Source organism: Saccoglossus kowalevskii, chromosome 18 (genome assembly GCF_978046115.1).
Source record: "Saccoglossus kowalevskii chromosome 18, keSacKowa6.1, whole genome shotgun sequence".
Taxonomy (NCBI): Eukaryota; Metazoa; Hemichordata; class Enteropneusta; family Harrimaniidae; genus Saccoglossus; species Saccoglossus kowalevskii.
Window position 1 is genome coordinate 19,135,766 of NC_140658.1, and position 20,501 is coordinate 19,156,266.

The window sequence follows — 20,501 nt, forward strand, 5'->3', positions numbered from 1 at the left end:
AAGTGTAGAGCATGGGATCACGGCGTGACCAATCGACCTTTATATTATGGTTAAGAAGTAAGGCTGCAGCCCTGGCTGCGAATTGACGGTGATATTCGTAGTAGGCCAGACCCCCGAAACGACTTGACATGTCAACAATGTCGCGTTCATAAGCATCTAGTTCTTGGCGACGGGTCGGGTATACTTGGCACATCACGTTTTTGTAAACAGAAAATGCGATGATGAACTCTTGAATAGTAAGCGCCCTCGTTAATCTACTGTCCTGAAACGGTTTTAAAGTAAGAGCTTCGTCGCCGACGATAACATGACGTTGGCCGGAGTTATATGTATAACCAGGAATGAGCAAGCAAGCAAGATTTACATCCTTACCTGCGATGATATCGCGATGTACAGCCGGTGAGACCAATTCAACGTGTTGGATCTGTTCTGACAAAGTTCCCTGTCTATGAAGCAAACTGTTTTCGATGGACGATTCATGGGAGTGAATGTTCGAGTTGGCATATTGCGTTTGGTTAGAAATTAAATTGGATGGTTGCTCGCGTATAATCACACTTGCGCCATGTTGATGTTGTGTGTGTGTCGCCAGGTCATTGACGTGAGTACAGCAATGGTCGTGAGGGCGCTGTTGTTGCTGAGCATTTACGATGTTTGTAAGATTTGTAACTGCCGCTTGGAGTTCTGAAAATATCGCGGGAGTTATAACTGTGCCGCTGGTACTTGGTTGGTCATGTTGAGGTGAGGCCGAAACAACCACTGCAGGAGAAACGGGTAGGCAATTGGCGTTGTTAGCTTCCTGTACTGCAGGTCTATGTAGTACTGTGATGTCGTCGATGCTTCTTTATTCCAAGACTATTTCATCAGGCGTCCGTGTTGTCAAGCGTGTAACTGGACGAGTATAAGGCTGGATACGTGGTTGGGCATTACTCCGTGGACGACGTCCTTTACCGCTTGGTGCCATTGTAAACGTATATTAGTAGTTGAAAGCCGAACAATTATGCCGAGTAGATGAAATAATGAGTTGTAAAAGCAATTGATTGAAAACAAAACGATGCTCACTAAGCGTGGGTAAATACATGAATGACTAAGACAAAGGCACACAAAAGAAAGCAATTAGCAAGGGACGCAATGGGATGCAAAAAGACATTGATTGGTCCGCAAAAAACAAAGCTGTGATAGGTCTAAATAAACGAGCTGTGATAGGCTGAAGGCAAGACGGCCAGAATCCGGATTAGACTCCAAGCTCAGGGCGTTTTACAAAATCGATTTTAGCAAGCCAAAATCACACTAATTTACTAAATGACAGATGAAAACAGATGCTTAGCTTGGGTTGACTGTCATATATGGTACATGTATCTGTGTATATAGCATGTTATTAATGTGAAAATATTTCCTGAAAACTTCTGTGTTGAATTCCATGTGATGTTTTGACACCACTGTAATGCAAGATCTTGAAGTTTGTAAACAAACAAATAAAAAAACGATCAGAAACATCGTTCTTTGTGATGGTCAATTTGTGATTTCAATTACCTACCGGGTAATTCCTTTCCCATCAGCTCATTTTATTAGCATTGTGATGTGGCTGTAATTTATGTCAATGTTTTAACTGTATTTGATCTATTACTTGTTTCAGATGTGTACAGGGATGACATAGAAATGGAAAATTAAGAACTTTCAGAAAATAAACAAGATAAAATGAGATGATGCTTTGCAGTGTTAACCTTTGTTCCTAGAATGTAGATACATGTAGTCATGTTATTAATGAGGTATGTATGAGGTGTGAAAACGTGGAGGGAGGATACAAAGTGTGGATGAGAAAACAATAGAGTATGGATGTATTAACCCATGGAGCTCAGACACACAGTGACACTAATACAATTAAGTATGGAATGCGTGACTTGAAAAATACTAGTAGCCAATCAAAAACACAGACTATGAACTAATGTCAGAATTAAAAGCAGACCATGACTGACTGAAAAATAACCAATGTTGTCATGCTACTAGTCTAAGAGTACACTAGTACAACATGTGAAAACATATTAAATAATTCAATGTCATAGAGGTCAACAATCATAGACCTCCTCATAGACGAGGTTATTTGTAACAATGAAATACCTGAATGCAGGTTTATGGGCAATAAGTCTGTTGTGATTATTTTCTGAACATTTTTGAGTTGCAAATGTTATGTATTTCAGCTGGTATTTGGCGGACTCTTACCAGATCAATTTGATTCACATCAATTTTCCTAGTTTGAACACAGCAGATGCTATACAGAATATTGGCATTTTGCATGCTGAGTAGTAACAAATTTGAGTTTTACTTTGATTACGTACATTACACTTCAATTGAACTAATGACAAAATTGTGTCTGAATTCTTAATTTAAAAAACATCATTCCAATCAAATGTTACAAATGAGTTGCACCTTAAAACTAATGAGTGATCCTCAGTTTATAATTTTTGTATATGAATGGAAATTTACAAATTGTTTATTGATACTATTGCATTGGCTGCCTTGTGATATTTTGTCACTTTTTAGTCCCCATTCAGATGAAATCTGAAAACAGGGATTTGTGTTACCAATCATTACATGATTAAAGATCATGATTCAGAATAGTGTCCATTTTTGTGCTGAAAATACATTTTTTACATATCTTGACCAGTCAAAACTATATACAGATTTTGGTGTTCTTTTTTCAAGGCTTCACAGAACACCAGAGATGCCAGCAGACCCATTTGCTCAGTAGCCCTAAAGATACACTTATTACATCTTACATATTAAAGGAATGCTTTAAAAACTCTACTGAAACTATAGTGTTTGTGCATTTTTTTTTGTAGATGATGAAAATAGATGAAGGCAAAGTTATGACAGGGAAAATGTTGCTCCTCATTGCTTCTTGTTGTTCTAGTTGACTAAAGCGTCAACTTTTTAGCTCCGCTGTCATCGCAGATATGGGGGTCTCTTCGGCGTTGTCTGTCCCACGTCCCGCTTGAAGTTTTTTTTTTAAATGACTTCTTCTTCAAAAATACTTGACCAATTACATTCATATTTGTACCAAAGGTAATTGGGGTGGTCCTCTGTCAGATTTTTTAAAATTCGTGTCAAAATATGTGAATTTGGATTTTTAGTGAATATTTTTGGTAAAAAATGTTATTTTCGACAACTGGTCTGAAACCGCGAGTCCAAATGCTTTGATATTTTTAGCAATGATGCGTGGGGCAATCCTGTCAGCTTTGTTGAATTTGTGTCAAAATATGCAAATTTGGATTTTTAGTGAATATTTTTGTCATATTTGGTAATTTTTTTTATTTTCGACAACTAGTCTGAAACCGTAAGTCGATACGTGGGGTGGTCCTCTATCAGATTTGTTAAATTTGTCTTAATATATGCAAATTTGGATTTTTAGTGAATATTTTTAGCTCCGCTGTCGACAAAGTCGACACAGCGGAGCAGTTCATATTACTGATTGTCCGTCGTCGTTCGTCTTCGTCGGCATCAACTTTACAATTTCAACTTCTACTTCGAAACCTCAAGTCAGAATGTTTTCAAATTTGATATGCAAGTACCTTGGATGGTTCTTTCTCAGATTTGTTCATTTCATGTCAAAATCTCAAATTCTCTATTTTTGGTGAATATTTTTGTCATTTTTGGTAAAAAGTGATATTTTCGACTTCTTGTAAAAAACCTCTAGTCCGATTACTTTGATATTACATATATAGGTACTACATGTGGACCTCTCTCAGATTTGTTCATTTTGTAATGATATCTTCAATTCTCTAATTTTGGTGAATATTTTTGTCATTTTTGGTAAGAAAGTGATATTTTCAACTTCTTGTTAAAAACCGCAAGTCCAATTGCTTTGATATTACATATATATGTACTACATGTGGACCTCTCTCAGATTTGTTCATTTTGTAAAGATATCTTTAATTCTCTAATTTTGGTGAATATTTTTGGTAAAAAGTGATATTTTCGAATTCTTGTTGAAAACAGCAAGTCTGATTGCTTTGATACTATACATATTGTTCATGTGTATTGCTAACAGCGGAGCTATCTCAGCCGACAGGCTACTTGTCTTGTGGTTACTTACAATAACTCGCACAGTTTTTATCCTTTTTTTAGCTCCGCTGTCGACTTTGTTGAGCGGAGCTTATCATATGAGTGATTGTCCGTCGTCGTCCGTGTCAATGTTTTACTTTTTCGACTTCTTCTTGAAAACTACAAGCCTGAATGCTTTGATACTTAGTGTATATGTACCTTGGGTAGACCTCTCTCAGATTTGTTCATTTCATGATGATATCTTCAATTCTCCAATTTTGGTGAATATTTTTGTCATTTTTGGTAAAAAAGTGATATTTTCAACTTGTTAAAAACTGCAAGCCCAATTGCTTTGATATTACATATATAGGTACTACATGTGGACCTCTCTCAGATTTGTTCATTTTGTAAAGATATCTTTAATTCTCTAATTTTGGTGATGATTTTTGTCATTTTTGCTAAAAAGTGATATTTTCTACTTTTTGTTGAAAACCGCAATTCCAATTGCTTTGATATTACATATATAGGTACTACATATGGACCTCTCAGATTTGTTCATTTCATAATGATATCTTCAATTCTCTAATTTTGGTGAACATTTTTGTAATTTTTGGTAAAAAGTGATATTTTCAACTTCTTGTTGAAAACCGCAAGTCCAATTGCTTTGATATATTATACATATAGGTACTACATGTGGACCTCTCTCAGATTTGTTCATTTTCTAATGATATCTTCTGTTCTTTAATTGCCATGTGCATTGCTAACAGCAGAGCTATCTCAGCCGACAGGCTGCTTGTTTCAAATTTAGATAGATCATTAACCAGTGTGGGACATTGGTCAAGTTTGAGTAAGCATGTCTCGCATTTACATTTTTATTTTGATATTGGTGAAAATGTTACTTAAACTTGTCTTATTATCATGGTTACAACAAGTCAAACAGATTTTATCTCTTCTTTAAATTTGAAAATCTTATCCATGTTTAATTTTGATTTGACTAGTGTGTATAATTTTCAGCACATGAACATTTGGCTAAAATAAAACACTTGTTAGTCATTTAAATAAATGTAGAGAAAACATTTTACAATCTGTACTTCAAAATTATACTTTTTGTATAAAAACAACTGAAGGTAGAAATCTGCCATGGACGATGTTTAATTGTCATTTCCTTGAGAGAGAGATGGAGGTCTCATTTGAAAAATCATTTTGAATAGTCTGTATAAAAGTTTCTAGATCTAGTTTTACTTTGGTAAAGTACACTTTCAAGTTGCTTTGCTTGATTTGACAATAGACCATTTTCGTTCACTGCAACATCCTGCATTATGTGTAAAATCAAATGTAAAAGCAAAAGTATAATAGTATCTGAGTGGCATCAAGACGTGGCATGGGATTTAGGGGTATTTTCACACCTAATAATGTGCTTTGCACATTTGATGGTCAGTTTTGATGAAAGGTATGTAAATGGTATATTCCCCTCTGTAAGATCAGCATTTTGACATTGACAAATAGAGAAATTAAAAAACAAATCATTCATTTTTTGTGACAGATGTTTGATCTGTGTCTTTAACACATTATACAGGAGCTTGCAGTGAATGGAAAATCACCTATTGGAGGATGAAATATGTGAATTTAGAAAGGTCAGAGGTTATTTGAGATCAAGTGTGAAAGAAATAGTGGGTCTTATAGTCTAACCATATTGTTGTGTTCAGGACACACACTGAGAGTGATAGTCTCAATAATTAGTTCGTTTGTGGAAAAGTGTTTTCAGATCTGTATGATCAGATAATCATTTTATGCTAAACAGGGTTTCACTAAGTTCTGCAGTAGGCGATTATATTTAGAAAATACACTCAAACCTGTGTATAGCGACCAGCCAAAATGGTCTTTATAGACAGGTGGTCTTTATATGGAGGTTGGATTATTTTTTTATGGATCACCAACTCATGTTTTTGACATATTTGTCCAGAAAATAATGAGATGGTACTGTTTCAAAACAAAATCATATTTCTGTTAATTGAAATCAAATTGTTTTAAGAACACAATGCTGATGATTTTTTTCTTTGGTTTCTAAACAAGTCGGTTCTACAAACAAATTGCAGGTTGCTCATCCTCATACCTCGAGACTACCTATAAGTAGTTACTATAGATAGGTGGTCATCATTTGATGGGTGTCCCTCTGTGGTAGAACAAACACCCCTCTCACATACATGTACATGTAATAGTATCTCTAAAAATCCTTTGTAATCAACTAGTGCTAATGCTACGTTCAGTCTCAAATGGTCAAACATAATTTTGGATACTGATATCCACACCTTGTGGCATATATCTTTCAAAGCAACCAATCAAAGTACAGAAGCTTGTAAAGAATGTGATTACAGTGACTTTATTGGCTGCCGAAAATCAGTTGAAGGAGCATATAAATGATGTCAGCTTTCAATTTTACTTCTTGTCATTATATATCTTTGTGGCAGAATGGAATATCCTCTCTTCTGACGAGTAACTGGTAGAAGCACCACAGACAGCAATAAATCTGTACAGTGCCATAACATGTGGTCTCTACATACTTTCAATAAAATAACATGCCATACTATGGAACAACACCCTGGTAGAATTAACTGCTGATGAAAAGGTGATAGCATAGAAGTAACATCCATCGAGAATTTCATCTAAAAGTGCTACATTATGGAAAATTACTTTGGGACTATTTATTTCATGTTCGTATCATTTGAAACGCTTTACATTATAAAGTATGATTGAACATAGAGCTCTGCAATTTGACCCATTCCGAATAATTTGTTTGTCTAAAATATGTTAAACCAAGGTTGATTGAACATTACTGATTTTGTAATGCTGGACTGTGGTGATGCAACTTTCCACTGTTAGCTGACAGGTAAAAATAAATTAGAAAATAAAAATTTAATTTATTCGAAATTACTTTTGACAAAGTATTTGATTATGAACATTCAGTGTGGAATGAAACAGATTTGTTAAATATGTTGAATTAATATTCTATACTGTGTCCTGTACGTTCTGAAAGGCTGAAAACCGGTTACTGGTAGCATAGTGGTTGTCGCGTTAGACTCATGATCGGTAGACCCAAGTTCAAATCCTACCTTAGGCTGAACATCAAAAGGGTCGACCCCCTACCCTAGGTGAGTGTGTCGGACTCAATGGGAAGGCCAATTCCACTGGCCGAGATTCATTCACTAACGAATGCGACTTTGGGGGAACCTTGGTTAAGGTCCGCAGGTGCTTGTGTTTGACCAAGCCTGGTTGACGCCAGGATAGCGCATTAAAATTGCCACTTGATAGGGAGATGGCCGCACAGCCCTGCCATGTAGTTCCAAACAGGAAATGACTTCTGTGGCAAAATGCACTATGTGTCAGCACTTGCAATTTGCACGTACAAAAAAAAGTCAGGAGAGACAACAGTGACATTCAAAGTCCGGAACTGTCGCCTGGCACAAAAAATATATATAAAAAAAGAAAGGCTGAAAATGTTGGTAATGGGATAAACTTTCTTATTTACAGAGAACTCGGAAACTGTCATTTGCTTGAATGATCTTGTCTGACATCCACTCAGGTTGTTTTGAATATCTGACACAATACTCCTATAGTGGAGCATGTTTATCAACCACCCACATGAGTATTGTTGGCCAATAGTGCAACACATTGCTTGGATTCATATCAATGACATTCCATAGAACTAAATTTAAATCATTGTTAAAAACTGAACTATCAAAAGATTTGATATTTAAGTATCGTGATACTTATACAAATATAAGTATGTTCTCACACAATATATGTCAGACAGTGATCACTTATTCCTGTCAAAGGAACTTTCACGCAACAGACATTTTTTAAATGAGAAATATTATCTACTGTAAAATACTTTATTTCCACTTGACTTATTTTAATGTATTTTACAAAACTGTTATGCCAGTGGCAGCAGTTGGAAGTTTGAACATAAGTCATGACAAAACAGTTTCTCCTCACAAAAAGTCATCATTTAACCCATTAGATAAATGCACAAACATATAAAACATGAGGCAAATGTCTCATATCTGGTCAGAACACTGGTAATAGTACAATGCTAGACACTTCAAACATACACTCATGATTACAATACATAACTGTTTAGATGACAGAATGATTGGTTGCTTGAATCACACAACAATGCAACATGACACTTAGACTTTGCTAAAAACACAACACTTAACTATTGATTTTGTAAGCAATAATTTACATCAATACATGAGGAATTATTTAATGCTTGGTATTCTCATTAATAATTCACTATGTACCATGTGACATTGAAGGCATATCGATCATTTGAACAAATGCAGTGAACCACAAAATGAATCTGCAATATTTGCTAAGGTGCTACATATGCCGTGTTATGTAGATTAGAATCCTATACCCTTGGCATATTGATCAACACTCTTCTTTTAACGTTACAATTTATCTATTGACAGTCAACCACCTAGTTAATACAAATTATACTGACCCACTTTATGAACTGAGATTTATGAAAGTACAAGTGAAGATTAGTAAACCGTTTACTACTCTTCACTTAAATGAAAGCATTGTAATTGACAATCAGCATATAAGTGCAATGGTGACTGTTTACTAATCTTCACTTAAATGAAAGCATTGTAATTGACAATCAGCATATAAGTACAAGTGTTACTGTTTACTAATCTTCAGTTAAATGAAAGCATTCTGATTGACAATCAGCATATAAGTTAGTACAAGTGTGACTGTTTACTAATCTTCAGTTAAATGAAAGCATTGTGATTGACAATCAGCATATAAGTACAAGTGTTACTGTTTACTAATCTTTACTTAAATGAAAGCATTGTGATTGACAATCAGCATATAAGTACAAGGGTGACTGTTTACTAATCTTCACTTAAATGAAAGCATTGTGATTGACAATCAGCATATAAGTACAAGTGTGACTGTTTACTAATCTTCACTTAAATGAAAGCATTGTGATTGACAATCAGCATATACCGGTAAGTACAAGTGTTACTTTACTAATCTTCACTTAAATGAAAGCATTGTGATTGACAATCGGCATATAAGTACAAGTGTGACTGTTTACTAATCTTCACTTGTATGCAAGCATGACAAAATGACAATTGTGGATACACAGAAGTGTACAGCCTATACAAGGTATTATTACTGTATACATCTAGCACAAAAAAACATATCAACACTCATTCAAGTTTTTAGTCCTCGTTCGGACGAAGTCCGAAAACAGGGACTTATAATTCGGTCTCCGTGCGTCCGTCCGTAGTCATATCTCAGAATCCTTTGGACCGATTCCGTTCTGTCTTTGCATGTGCCTAGTACTTTATGTGGGACATATGCACATGCAGTGGTTTAGCGATTCGATTCAAAATGGCCGACTTGCAGCCATCTCGTTTTTTGAAAATATTGTATTTTGTACATGCTTTTTCAGTTTTCATTCAAATTTGGTACATAGATTATACATGTTAGGATACATGTCCATGACAATTTCTTTCGCAATTGGATCAAAGATGGCCGACTGGCAGGCATCTTGTTTTTTTTTAAATGTGGTATCTTGGACATGCTTTTTCAGTTTTCATTCAAATTTGGCACATACTTCATACATGTTAGGATACATGTCCATGACAATTTGTTTCAAAATCGGATCAAGGATGGCCGATCGACAGCCATCTGACTTTTTGGCCTTACTACTATATTTCCAAGATTTATGTACCATTTTCATTCGTATTTGGCACATACATCATACATGTCACTTTGTTTCAAAATCAGATCAAAGATGGCCGAATAACGGCTGTTTTTATTTGTGGCCATATTACTATATCTTTGTCACCCATGTTTCATTTTCATTGATATTTAGCATGTCATGAATGGATACATGTACATGTCAATTCAATTTGCAATTTGATCAAATATGGCCGACTGGCGGCCATCTTGTTTGTTTAAAATGTGATAACTTGGACATGCTTTCACTTGTGATCTATGTTTTTCTTTACTATGTCTTAAACCGGAGGGGTCGTCACGCAACACATGTTCGAATTTGATGTAAATAAACATTTTGTCATTTTCAACATTGACTTGTTCCAGGTTATTGACATCACATTCAATCACTTTCCTTTGTTTACATTGGATGTAGAAGTGCTATAGCGTGTAACAGAAATAGAATCCTGTCACTGAATGCAAATGTTGACACTGTGCCACAATGTTGCCATTTTGGACTTTAATAATAAAGATGTATAATAATAAGATTATCACGAGAAGTATTCACTTAGGGCAGTACAGAACGCATCAACCTCTGCTATGTGTTGGTAGATATGATCACTGTACTGCCTTTGTGAATACTTTAATGCGGTATTCTCATGATAACCTCATGTTATATAGTGAGTGGTGCCAATGAAGGAAGAATGGATTTGCAGATCTCATTTGCATATTTATGAATGATCAGCTCTAAATACAGTTGTACAACCTTCTCTGTATATAAGTTATTAAACAGTATAAGAATAGAAAATAACTATACCTTGTCTTTACTCTCAATTAATGCTCCAGATGAAAGAAGTGTTTTTACAACTTCAACATGTCCTTTTCTACTTGCAATGGCTAATGCAGTGCGGCCATTCTGAAATAAAACATTCATACATTGATATAATGTGTTCATAATTGCATGTAACACATGTGGGTCTGTTTTATGTCATATTTGTATATTTATTTTTATGTAAGTTCATCCTAAAGTGATTATAATAAATATATATACATTATAATTATTAACCCAACCTAGATTTATACATAGTGTGATGAAATGGATTGATTTATTAGTCCGAAAACGGGGTTTTATAATTCGGTCTCCGTCTGTCCGTGCGTCCATCCGGAGTCATATGTCAGAATCCTTTGGACCAATTACGCTCATTCTTTGCATGTGCCTAGTACTTTATGTGGGACATATGCACTGGCAGCCAGACAAAGTCTGAAAACAGGGATTTGTGTTACCAATCATCACATGATTAAAGATTATGATTCAAAATAGTGTCCATTTTTGTGCTAAAAATGTATCACAGTCAAGCATTTTTGCTATTCCAGAACCAGATCTTGGTCGTATGACGGTTTTCGTTCAAACTGGATCACATTGAATATTATCTTGACACACTTTATTTTTTTTAGATCGGATTCAAAATTGGTGACCATTTTGTTTTTATGGATGCTGTTCCAAAACCATACATATATCTCTTACATATCTTGACCAGTCAAAACTATATACAGATTTTGGTGTTCTTTGTTCAAGGCTTCACAGAAGACCAGAGATGCCAGCAGACCCATTTGCTCAGTGGCACAAAAGATACACTTACTACGATACTTCTTACATATTAAGGGAATGTTTTAAAAACTCTAATGAAACTAAAGTGTTTGTGCAATTTTCTTAGTTGTAACAACCAGCAGACATGGTTTCTTAGTAATAACCAGCATCTTGTCCCAATCATAGATGAAGGCAAAGTTATAACAGTGAAAATGTCTCTCCTCATTGCTTCTTGTTGTCCTAGTTGTGGTTACTTACATAGTCTCATTTGAAAAAAAATATTTTGCATACCCCTCGGTACTTATAGGTAGTCTCGAGGTATGAGGATGAGCAACCTGCAATTTGTTTGTAGAACTGACTTGTTTAGAGACCAAAGAAAAAAATCATCAGCATTGTGTTCTTAAAACAATTTGATTTTAATAAACAGTACCATCTCATTATTTTCTGGACAAATTGGTCAAAAACATGAGTTGGTGATCCATAAAAAAATAATCCAACCTCCATATAAATACCACCTGTCTATAAAGACCATTTTGGATGGTCGCTATACACAGGTTTGAGTGTATTTTCTAAATATAATCGCCTACTGCAGAACTTAGTGAAACCCTGTTTAGCATGAAATGATTATCTGATCTGTCCACAAAACAACTAATCATTGAGACGATCACTCTCAATGTATGTTCTGAACACAACACTATGGTTATTATTATTAGACTGTAAGACCCACTATTTCTTTCACACTTGATCTCAAAGAACCTCTGACCTTTCTAAATTCACATATTTTATCTTCCAATAGGTAATTTTCCATTCACTGCAAGATCCTGTGTAATGTGTGAAAGACACAGATCAAATTCTGTCGCAAAAATAAAATGATTTTTTTTTTAATTTCTCAATGTCAAAATGCTGATCTTTCAGAAGGGAATATAACGTTGAGATACCTTTCATCAAAACAAAAAAGTGTACAGCACATCATTTGATGCGAAAATACCCCAGAATCCCACGTGATGACTTGACACCACTGCGATGCCATAATCTTTGATTTCGCACATAACATGGGATGTTGCAGTAAACAAAAAATGATCTAGTGTCAAATTATCGTAAGCAAAGTCTCGTAAAAGTGTACTTTGCCAAAGTAAAACTAGATTAAGAAATTTCTCCCAAACTTTTATACAGACTACGGTAAATGGCTGACTTGTGGCCATATTATTATTAGTCTTCTCAGGTCTTTGGTACACTTTTACAGATTTTATTCAAACTTCGCATTGATGTCACATATGGTGGGTTATTTAATTCTTTTGCAATCTGATTTAAATGGCTGACTTGTGGCCATATTATTATTAGTCTTCTCAGGTCTTTGATACACTTTTACAGATTTTGTTCAAATTTGGTGCAAAAGCAATGCATAATTGGTTGCTTGTTCTTCAAAATTTGAACATGTCATTGATTGTTTCTCAGTCATGTCTTGATTGATTCTATTCAAATTTAGTATGAACATTTCAGATGATAGTTTTGATACACTGATTTGATTCATGATGGCTGACTAGTGGCCATGTTGGTTTTATCATTTCTGAGACATAGTTGACTGATTTTTTTTCAAGAAAGTTGTCTTCACCTTATCATGCTGAATACTCTCCCAACATTTAATACACACAGTCACTAATAACTGGACTGAGACTAGCATCAACAATGACTTGTTATCAATCGTGTATGTATCAAAAGTATTCAAATTGAATTAATATGCTGTAATTTTGATGTTTAATCAGGCCATAATCAAAAATCATTTCATAAATAATATCGATTTGGGAACCATGTACATATATAACTTCCCTGGCAACAACATGGTCTTTATAATAAACTCTGGTAACAACATCATTCCTATTGTTTTCATTACAGTGGCTGGAGATTGATTTTTGTTTTTACATCACAAGATGGAAGAGACTGTGTTGAAGCTTGGCCAGGAAATTTTACAATGAGTCAGAGGAATGCTATGTGTTTAAGCAACCAAACATTACAAGACAATGTCAGGTGTGTAGACATACCATAATTTTGGGTAACTGCAGTATTGTACGTCATGTGAATAATTTGCATATTAATGATTGCTGATTATACCACCTTGCTTTGAACTGGTCAAATACAAATAATGGTGGTACCACCTTGCTTTGAACTGGTCAAATAAAAATAACAAATAATTAATCTACCCCCCCCCCTGTGAAAAACACCCCCAAACTTATAACCAAGAAAGCCTTCAACTCAATGTCTAAAAATAAGGGGTGAGCTTATACCTAGGGAGGGGCTTATGACCAGGCAAGTACAGCTAAGCTAAAATCAATATTGAGTAATTCTCGTAATTCTCCATAATTTGATCATTTTATCTGGATTCTTTTTTCAACACTTTGGTGAGAACACTACAATACATGAATCCCCTTGATATCAATTCCTACCTTGTTTTTGTCTTCTAAACCAAAATAATTCTTGTCCAGGAAGTATTTAACAGCCTCATTACTACCACCACCGCATGCCGTATGTAAACAGTTGCTTTCATTCTATAAATATAAACATATTCATATCACAATTACTTTTATATTGATGAGTTATGGTAAACTGACAAAAAGAAACATGTTTTCATGAGAGTTGATGTCATTAGCATAAACAGACTTGGAAATAAGTAAAAACATGAAATAAAATAAAAGCTGCATGTATACTGTTATATATAAATACTGCCTTGTACATTTTCAATTATCAACTACTGGGACTAGGTAGGGTGAAACCGTGTATACCACAGAAAACTATGAAAATATGTGATAAATAACACTGCAACAAACATATAGGAGGATATGAAATCTTTGCCAAAATACAACAACATGCAATTTCAATGAAATCAAAAGGACTCGTTTTGATGTGAACAATCATCTTTTTGAAAAGATTTTATCCAAAAGTTACATCACTAAATGTGTGGTCATGTTTGTTGTGGCTGAACATGACAAGTAAAGCATCCAAATCATATTGATAAAACTGTTCAAGCAAGTGTATGCCTATAATGTGATGTTTCAAAAGATTACTTTCCAGTATATTCACTTGCATATGTTTAGTAGATCAATATTAAAGTAAATGACAATTTTATAACATGACCCCCTAAAAAGTTTTGTGCAGCCGAATGTTAAAAACTATTTGGTACCTTATTGGGGGACATTTTAATTACCAAAAATATGCATTTCAATTCTTGTATGTTAGCTATAGCGGTTCATGCATTTTCAATACAAAGTGTATGTTAGCTCACCGGGCAGTCCCTAAACTTATTAATTGCTGTCTAAAATGATAGATTGAGGCTGCAACAACTCCAAAAAGACTCCACATCATATTTTTATCCTATTTTATTATTAACAAAATAAATGGCTTTGGAACATTGGGAAAAAAATAAATTCTCACGACTGTCTATCTAAAATCATTGCAATATCAGAGATAATTTTAGATCAAATATTTAATGGGTTCACCTTTCATTACAGCAAATTAAAAAAGCATTCCCACCTATTTAGTCATTAAATATGGGCATTTATTTACCTTGAAGTTCATGAAAATATGTATCTATAGCATGATCAATGCAAAAAAAATCAGCAGCCTTACACATGCACTTTGGTATTTGTGTGCTATGAGGTCACTGAAACAAGCCCAGGGTAAAATTGTCATTTTGCTTTTCAGTGGGACTGTTCGTTCAACCAAAATTTTTCAACTTTGTTTTACAGTAGTTTTATGTATTTTGCAGTTATTAATTGGTGTCCCAAGACATACAATAATGGATGATTGCAGTAAAGCCGTTCAACTGACTCCAGATTGTCAGCAATGGTTCTCAATTGTTTAACTGTCAATGTAATGTGGAAGATGGCCAGCTTTTCAACAGGTATTTTGATACGTGGGCCACTTGATAACTCATGTGTTAGTAATTTACAAAAAAACAATGTATTAATTTTTGATAACTATAAGGAAATCTAAAAAAAAAATTCACTGTCTAATCACAGATTTCAAGGCCTATAGACCAATTAATATTCATGAATAATTTAGTAACTTTGTATGTAAAGGCCATCCGTCTATAATGGACACCCCGTCTATATTGACCACCCTGTCTATAAAGGTCACCCCGTCTGTAAAGGCCATCCCGTCTGTAAAGGCCACCCTTCTGTATTGGCCACCTCGTCCTGAAAAGCCACCCCATCTGTAAAGGCCACCCCGTCTGTAAAGGCCACCCAGTCTGTAAAGGCCACCCTTCTGTATTGGCCATCTCGCCCTGAAAAGACACCCCGTCTGTAAAGGCCATCCCATCTGTAAAGGCACCCCGTCTGTAAAGGTCACCCCGTCTGTAAAGGCCACCCCGTCTGTAAAGGCCACCCTTCTGTATTGGCCACCCCGTCCTGAAAAGCCACCCCATCTGTAAAGGTCACCCAGTCTGTAAAGGCCACCCCGTCTGTAAAGGCCACCCCGTCGTAAAGGCCACACCCCGTCTGTAAAGGCCACACCCCGTCTGTAAAGGCCACCCCGTCTGTAAAGGCCACCCCGTCTGTAAAGGTCACCTCGTCTGTAAAGGTCACCCCGTCTGTAAAGGCCACCCCGTCTGTAAAGGCCAAAACCTCAAAGTCCCCTGAATGGCCAATATAGACAAGTTTGACTGTAAGGCAAAATGTATAGAAATCTCTCAACCCAGCCAAATCATATATTGGGATGAAAATATATGTGTATTGTCCATAATCTATAAGCCAAATCTGGAAAATGGCGATTTGGCTACAGCCCCTGGCAACAAAGGTTTCTTGGTTTTATTTTTTCACTGAAATCTTGGAGAATCTGAATCTGCTTGTTACCAAGCTGAAAAGGTGTCCAGAAGCAGTGATAACAATGCATAAAAGACCCGCCTAAATTATGCAGTACAATATTGTATTTTCAAACGACTAGTGGTTACACATGGCTCTTTATGTGTATATCAAATTAAATGAACATGCCATGTGTATTTTGTCAATATTTTATTTTTTTCTAAATTCCCCAAAGTATAGTTGATTCATATTTCCATAGCAACAACCATTGCTAGGGACGGAAATTTTATAAATAAGTATAAAGTAGTTTGTATTGGTGCTACTGAATTGCCTCAGAAAATTAATGTTTGCTATGGATTGAAATTCTAGAAATGTAGGTTGATATATACACAGTATACCATAAAATATGGTATACATGTATACGGGTCAGCTTTTTTAGATGACAAACAGTAACATGTTGAATAGTTGTTATATGCATATATAAACATTGTCTTAATGTTAACACCATCACTGTCATCAATGTTCTTATCTTTGTAATTATGTAGATTTTCTCAGTTATCTGTACATTGGCACATGCTAAACAATTCCTTAAGTATCTACAATGTGATACATTGTTCAGTGCTTCCACAAATGACTAGCTGTAGTAATGCTTCTGGAGCTGGACGTGAGAAATCCATTTGATTGATATGACTGTGTCTATCTATCCATGCCAATCTAGATTTGGGACGTTAGGTTCTGGCACTAATACACAACACCATATGACAGCTTGATAATTTGAACACTTGACATGGTTTATTAGAGCAGACTATGTATTTGCCTGTTCTTGATGCAGAATTCATTCACATTATCACCACCAGCATATCCATACATTGCACAGCCACATTTTACACATGCATGTCTGACACTGACAATAATGTCAAAATCATTACCAAGTGAGTTCATTGCTTGACACATGTCAGTAGCATTGGTCACCATATTAAGGGCTATCTACTTGAACTTTTTAGCAAAAGCACTAGTTGAATCACATCCAGTGAAGGCATGCAAGCCTGGTACAGCACACATCATGGACAGCTTTATTTGTGATCGCACTAACATCTAGGTATGTGTTTCAGGTCTAGTTCCTATTGTATACAAGTAAACTTGCTGGTATTTTATGGTGGAAGTGGCAATCCCAGATTCACATGTCTGTATCAGGAGATCTGATTACAATTGTACCTTCACCATGATGTGCTGTATGGTTGGCATGCAAGAGTAATCTTGTATCCACCCCTTCATGTGTGAACTGGAGCTCAGGGACATTCTCACTGATATCCTTTGCATTATCAGAAAACAGCATATGACATTTATCACCATGAGCAAACTAAACTCTGATTATTCAGTTTGTTGGAATATTTGTGTGTACATCATTGCTGAAAGGTAAACTTAGTCAGGTATTTCTTCATTGCTTTGGACATTTTTGGACACCACCACTAATCGTTAACTCTCCTACACCTCTCTGTATTCTTTATTGATGTATTAGGATACTGCATTATCAGTAACAAAAACAATCCTTGCTGCCAAATCAGATAGTTGTGTCACAACATGACATCAACTCAGAGGGCGTTTCTTCCCAGCATGTTTCACGCACACGCACACCTCTGAAACATATGGATTTGCATAATAATAGCCATGCCACAGTTTTAGGTATGCACATATTTAGGGCGGAGCAAGTGCGAAAGAAAACTGACCACCACCACCATTTTTGTGTATGTTATTGTGTTAATCCATGTGTGGCAGAAGGGCATATGTGTGCATGAAGCATACTGGGAGCAAACGTTCTCTGTATGGAAAGTGTCTTCTAGCTGCTCCCACAACATTGAACTCTAATTCTGCAAGAGATTCAAAGGTTGTCAGAACATCTTTCAAAGACAGTAATACTGCCATCCTATCTACAATCCATGTTGCTGATTGTGCTATATCTTTTGCAGGATCTACATCTGAACTTGGTCTTTGCTAATGTGTCATTAGTAGCAGCAAGTGACCTGCAGGGCAGGTTCATATCTCTTGCTCAAGCAATGACCAACAGTTGTGCACATAGGTCATTGTCTGCTTTAAGTATAACATCTCTCAGATACCCTCACTGTTAATGTAGAGATTAATTGCGCTTGTGAATTTCTCTGCAAAAGTGTGTCATTGCTGCATGTTCATGAGATGTTATCAGCCAGCACTGAACACCTCCCTTTTTGTAGACTGAATCCTACGATCCCCTCATTGGTCTTTGTATCATGGTTAATGTGTGATCCATGGACTGTTCTACAGGGAATTATACAAAACTATTCTAATCACTTCTTTGAACTGCAAACTCTCATGCCTTGATCTGCTTGTATGCATCTTGGTGTGAATATTCTAATCACATCATGTCATGCCAATAAACTGGTAGGTTAATAGTGTAATTTGTGATACTAGTACAATGTATGAATAGAACTAAACTCTTATTACCATCTGATTTTTGAATAGCAGACAAGCTACATGGTTTTGTGTATACTACATAGCATGACCTATGATATGCTACATCAATAGCAATGAGATCCTGGTCTGATAACATAATAGATGATAAGAACCAAATAGACCATCATTTCAACATCCTACCATGTTGACTTTCATTCTGGTGCACTGTAGTTAACTTTTTAAATGTTTTCCAACTCCTAGCTGTGAGCCTTGTTTCTTTTTGTGACATAAACAATTTGTCCTGATAAGTGTGGGTGGGTGGGGATCTAAATATAAATTTAGCCATTATTCTAAAATCTGTGTGCACCACTTAATTACTACAAAAAATACTGAAATAAAATTTTACTCACTCAAATTATTTTCACCACTACTGCAAATGACTTGTATAATTAAAAGTAAATGTACAGTTCATATCACATTATAAATATGTTTTTTTATTTTTATTTAATTTTTTGGGGAAATGCATTTTCATACAAAATTAATCAGGGAACTATATTACCACACACAATATTCACACAATCATTGCAACACATATTTACCTAGACTGTCGATCGTACCTAAAATTAATCTGTTATTATTATTAAATATTGTGTATAAACATAATAGGTGTGAATAAATTGCGAACGCTGGAACAGAAAGTATGGAGTGCCGTTAGGCACAACCGACTGTCCTGTGCTGCAATTCACTGGTAAGATTTCTTACCAGATCCAGGTACTTTCATATGCAAATGAATAATCGCGGTGATGTGTATCATTTAATCGTGGCCAATCGTGAACAAGGTCAGGGGTCGCTGGAGGAAAATGTCTGCGACCTTTCCAATAACTCTCGCTTAGTAAAACTGTTCATGGAAGGTACTAACGGACGTTGTTTCCTTGGTTCTAGTCGATTTAATAGTTTTCTTATTATTTTGGTTAGAGTGACTGTATTCATTGTGAACAACCCACACATTCAGGAGGTCATTTAGAATAAATTTGCATATAATTTATTTTGTGATGTCAGCATCAACTATGAATTATTCATATCACTAGAAACCTGCAGATGGGGACAGTCTCTCAAGACTTAAGTCCCTCGCATGAAATGGTTTGCATTTCCCATCAAACGCCTTTGGCGTTTGAATTCTAGGATACACAATTACATTAGGCCCGAGGACTATCGACAGTCTAATCTTTACCATGCAAATAACATTTAATCTTTAGAAATATAAATTCTTGATAATGTTATCCTCTCCTTGTTTCCTGAATTGTTAGTTGCAGATTATTATCTCTTAATACAACAAGAAGTGTGACATTAAATGTTTTCTAAGTCAAACTATAAGTCTAATTATAAGTGTGATACTTTAAGCAGTTTTGGCTAACCTATCGACACCCATATTTATCTACTTAAATTGAAGCATAACACCATGGTTTTATAAATTACTGATTTTCATTGACATTAGACTACATCAGATTTTAAAGTGCAGTGGTCATAAACGAGATGCAAGTCTTGTCTTCTTAAAGATTGTGTCTTTGATTTGCCCTCCATACACATAAGATAAACCTTTGAACCAAATTCATTGAATAAGCAGGACCAATTAATCAATTGCTTTCATGAAATTAAATTCTGGATGCATGAAAATAAGTTAAAATTAAATCATGCTTACTTTCCTCCACTAGGGCATGGTTGGTAATAGCTGTAGAGCTGCTCAACATTTATGAAATGACCTCTATGGTATCAAGCTTACTACGACCACTATCAGTAATGTCAAACTAAAACTCAAGTAGCATAGACAAATTTTCAACATCTAAAAACTTCCATTGTTATTGTATATGAATTTTTTATGTGTACATTTCTCAGTTTGCATGCAGCATAATTTTGATATTTTTTGC

At 35.4% G+C, this 20,501-nt stretch overlaps 2 protein-coding genes across 20 annotated transcripts in view; one reads left to right on the top strand and one right to left on the bottom strand.

The window, feature by feature from the left end:
• Positions 1-20,501, top strand: part of LOC144360032 (uncharacterized) — a 125,890-nt gene that overhangs the window by 99,144 nt on the left and 6,245 nt on the right. For 7 of the 15 annotated variants that reach the window (XM_085493264.1, XM_085493261.1, XM_085493263.1 and 4 more), the window contains 5 exons: positions 1,631-1,763; positions 13,247-13,378; positions 15,114-15,248; positions 19,243-19,324; positions 20,289-20,370. In XM_085493264.1, the coding sequence (XP_085349390.1) occupies positions 15,191-15,248; positions 19,243-19,324; positions 20,289-20,370 (222 nt within the window). In that variant the 5' untranslated portion in view covers positions 1,631-1,763; positions 13,247-13,378; positions 15,114-15,190. Of the gene's footprint in view, positions 1-1,630; positions 1,764-13,246; positions 13,379-15,113; positions 15,249-17,261; positions 17,350-19,242; positions 19,325-20,288; positions 20,371-20,501 lie in introns of those variants that run through there. The other 8 variants (XM_085493260.1, XM_085493259.1, XM_085493265.1 and 5 more) reach the window with 7 other exon arrangements.
• LOC102805649 (uncharacterized) overlaps positions 1-20,501 on the bottom strand; it is a 150,753-nt gene that overhangs the window by 79,678 nt on the left and 50,574 nt on the right. For 4 of the 5 annotated variants that reach the window (XR_014927081.1, XM_085493253.1, XM_085493254.1 and 1 more), the window contains exons 18-19: positions 13,795-13,896; positions 10,583-10,681 (exon numbers count right to left, since the gene is read on the bottom strand). Coding sequence is in view for 4 of the 5 variants with exons in the window: in XM_085493253.1 (XP_085349379.1) it covers positions 10,583-10,681; positions 13,795-13,896 (201 nt within the window). In the remaining variant the exon portion in view is untranslated. Of the gene's footprint in view, positions 1-6,389; positions 6,648-10,582; positions 10,682-13,794; positions 13,897-20,501 lie in introns of those variants that run through there. The other variant, XM_085493255.1, reaches the window with a different exon arrangement.